The sequence below is a fragment of the Topomyia yanbarensis genome, chromosome 3, assembly GCF_030247195.1.
Source record: "Topomyia yanbarensis strain Yona2022 chromosome 3, ASM3024719v1, whole genome shotgun sequence".
NCBI classification, from domain to species: domain Eukaryota; kingdom Metazoa; phylum Arthropoda; class Insecta; order Diptera; family Culicidae; genus Topomyia; species Topomyia yanbarensis.
The window spans coordinates 327,745,262-327,748,774 of NC_080672.1; the positions used below are offsets into that span (position 1 = coordinate 327,745,262).

The 3,513-nt window shown below is 42.9% G+C and overlaps 1 protein-coding gene across 1 annotated transcript; it reads left to right on the top strand.

Annotated features, from left to right (window-relative positions):
• Nucleotides 1-2,102: 2,102 nt before the first annotated feature.
• LOC131691720 (perlucin-like) lies at nucleotides 2,103-2,807 on the top strand. Its single transcript, XM_058978330.1, has 2 exons — nucleotides 2,103-2,258; nucleotides 2,318-2,807. Exons 1-2 carry the CDS (start codon nucleotides 2,154-2,156, stop codon nucleotides 2,693-2,695), a joined length of 483 nt encoding a protein of 160 aa, XP_058834313.1. The 5' UTR covers nucleotides 2,103-2,153; the 3' UTR covers nucleotides 2,696-2,807.
• Nucleotides 2,808-3,513: the final 706 nt, after the last annotated feature.

The following is a 3,513-nucleotide window of genomic DNA, read 5'->3' on the forward strand; positions in this document are numbered from 1 at the left end:
ATTAAAACGTTTTATGCAGACAACCCTACTATCTCCTATAGAATCTTTGAACTTTTCTGCATAAGAAACACTAACTATGGTAGCCTGCATTCAGCTTTCTTCCAAGCTATATAGCCAGCAATAAAACCAAACACTAACAAAAAGGGGAATTAGGGCAAAACAAGCATGATAGCGTACTTTTAGGTATTTTTAAATACATGCATTCTCCAGACATTTTCACGCTATTGAATAAAGTCATGTTTTTTATTCTTTTTTTTCCACTGTGCAGCGGTTTGCGTTCAGATGTTTCACGGAATCGTAATCCGAAATGCTGGGATCGGTCGTGATTTTCCGGATGACCTTTACCCGTAGTTCAACTTCAACGATAAACGTTTCTACTCCCACGTTTGCTTTGCATTTCGCGGGTAGTTGTGAAATTTTCTTGTTAATTTTTATCATTCGAGCCACAGTTCCTCTAGGATATTCCAGCAATTTTGGCAGTTGTTGTGTTGATGCTGATGGATTTTCGAGGTCACTGCACAATTATTTTTCTTTTCTTTTCCTGTTTCATAGCCATCTCGGAACCACGTTAGTTTGAAACTACGAAAAACATAGACTGAGAGGAAACAATAAAACGCATTAAAACCTTGAATATCCGTCCACTAGGAACACCGAAATCGCTAGAATTCAGTGCCTCATTTCTAAATCATTAAGTGTTTATATAAGGTGATATTTGCTGCATGTTTCTAATTTTGTTCAGTGTCAGTGACTTCATTACAACAAAGCGCCTCCCGCACTTACCATATTCGGTGTAAAGTACAAGAACGATCTTTCGCGTGTCGGTAACGGGATGTTGCTTCAATTTTTCGATACCGCTATCGCGAACATTCAGATGGTATTTACATATTACACCATTCTCAAGTTCTGCCAAAATCGTATAACCTCGAATTCGCTTTTCAATACTGGAAGCCGTACATGGCGCATTCTACTACTAAAATTTTCTCAGAGTTGATTTGGGTAGTTCAGTAGCTTATAGTAGCTAAATGATCATAATACCATTTATAAATAGCAATTTGTCACACTCCTAAAGCGAAGCTTGGAGGGCATGAAAACCAATATAAGTGGCATACATCATCCACCTGTGGAAAGCCGTAGCTAACCGAGTTAAGCCCACTCGCTCGAACGGTCCCTGTCCCTGGTATGCGCTCACTCCAACCAGGCGATAGGAACGTGATACAATTCCGCTTTCGGCTTTGCACCCACAATTTTTCCAGATTCCTGTGTCATGTTACTCCTAGGTCGGAATACAAATTGTCACCTCGTTCTATGTATGTACACTCATGTGTCAGATCACATTTTACTAGTAGCGTGCGCCGCGGTAAATTTAACGGATGAGGTGAAAAACGCCTAGGTGATCACTGGCTACCACACCGACCGACATTGCGAGCAGCCAAAGACAAGTAAAGACGACTTAATATCGCCGAAAACCGGTCGGCCTTGTACAGGGGGATCTTCTGCTTTACTACATGACAGCTCATTAAATCCTTCACTCACTCGCAGACACGGACTGGTTCCCTTTTTCTTTGCTGGAATAAGAGTGATTCGGAAGCGCGGTGAGGAAATCGCAGATATTTTCAAAATAATTTTACTCTATTCATTGTGTTGATGTTAATGTGTGCTATAATTGACAACACTGCGGGAGTGTTAAAAAATTGCGTGAAACCCGCCAGCGTGGATAGGAACGAAATCGCCCTGTTATTCAAACGAAAAACCTCTCCTCAACCAACAACAGCCTAAAGTATGACTATAAATAGCACTCCTTTTGCAGCTAGATTGTTCGACCGCGATATAATAAATAATAAAAACAAGTTGAGAAAGGAGGCAAATATTGTATAGACACAAGCTGGAAAAAGTGATATCTCTAATAAACGAGATGTTTATGTTATCTAATTTTGTGCGGGGATTCCTCCATTCCAAAAAGCTCCCAGTGCATTTGTATGATTCAAGTTCAATTATGATTACATGTTACACTGATATGATAAAAATCAAAGTGCAATTTAAACTACGATCTTGTAGGACGCGTTAGAACGTAATTCACATACCTGCAGTTGTTTAAATAAATACATTGTTTCTGCCGGAACCAGCATTCGTATCGGGACATTCAAACCCTGAAGATGAAAACCCTAGCACTGGCAGTATTCATTCTGGCAACGGTTCATTGCTTCGCGCAGGACCTACAGTGTCTATCACCATCAAGATTTTACATACCAGCTTACAAGGTGAGTCCCACAGTTCCCCGAAACTCCTAACCTACTTCTACTGATTCCCGCACTTACAGGCAAACTGGTTCAAAGCCACTGAGCACTGCAATTCTTTGGGAATGCGATTGGCGGTGATTACCACAGCCGAGGATAACTTCCACATTATCGAAGCAATCAAGTCATCATCCATTTACAATGAAACTCGCACCCAAGTTTGGATTGCTGGAAGTGATCTGGCGCAGAAAGGGGAATTCATCTGGCAGCCCACCGGTACCTGGTTCAGCTACACCAGATGGATGCCAGGTCAACCGGATAACGCTGGTGGTATTGAGCACTGCACCGAAATTCGACACATTCCTGCCCTTGATGTACACTGGCTTTGGAATGATTTGTACTGTGCCGATCTGCATAATTTCGTATGTGAAAATGCTGCACCGAGGCGAGTGGTACCGTAGTTTTGAGATGGTTCCATGCAGTGACTGCCAAGACGCACGAGTCCGTGTTCTTGAAAGGCTATTATTTGTTTTTGTAAATAAATAATTCTTGGAATTGCAGTTTCATTCCGTTGGTGTGAACTTTTATATCGTCGTAAATTGTGGGGTCAAAACGATAGCCAAGCCAGTTTCATCGGTGGCGGCCCTGGTCGCCTTGAATATCACCTTATGCATCACGGAGGGTGCGGAGCGTTTCGCTCCACCAATGCGCCGGACGCCGGCAGTTCATCGGCTCCAATTACCTCGGCATTGTTACGTCAAATTCCCTCGATAGTGTTATCACTCCCTCGGCCCTTGTCGAAGTCCTCCGTCTTACAGTACAGTTCCACCGACTAATGGTATAGTATAGCGGTTCTCAACCTTTTTCATACCACGGACCCCTTAGAAATCACCCTGGGTTACCGCGGACCCCCACGGATAAACATCGATTTTGTATGCTATCAATATGTTATTTTCAGTTTGTTAGGAAACAAGACTTAAAATTTCAAATGCGCACAGAAAATATATTTTTCTTCGCGGACCCCCAGCAACGACATCACGGCCCCCTAGGGGTCCGCGGACCCCAGGTTGAGAATCACTGGTATAGTAGTTCGACTAGTGGTCGTTATGTATGTACTAGTGAGCAATGCATGTTATCCATCAGCAACGAACTGCAGAATGGTACGTCGATGATGGATCACTGATCGTCTTTACGGAATGTGCTAGCAGAACCTTCATTGCATGACCTTACATCTAGCTTCGCCGGGGCTTCCAACAAGCTGCGTCTTTCGTTGGTCAGC

What these genes read in the sequence shown, in the direction of transcription:
- LOC131691720 (XM_058978330.1), top strand. Translation starts at nt 2,154, where the DNA reads ATGAAAACCCTAGCACTGGCAGTATTCATTCTGGCAACGGTTCATTGC. An exon ending in TTTACATACCAGCTTACAAG is followed by an intron (nt 2,259 to 2,317) that starts GTGAGTCCCACA and finishes CCGCACTTACAG; the next exon opens with GCAAACTGGTTCAAAGCCAC.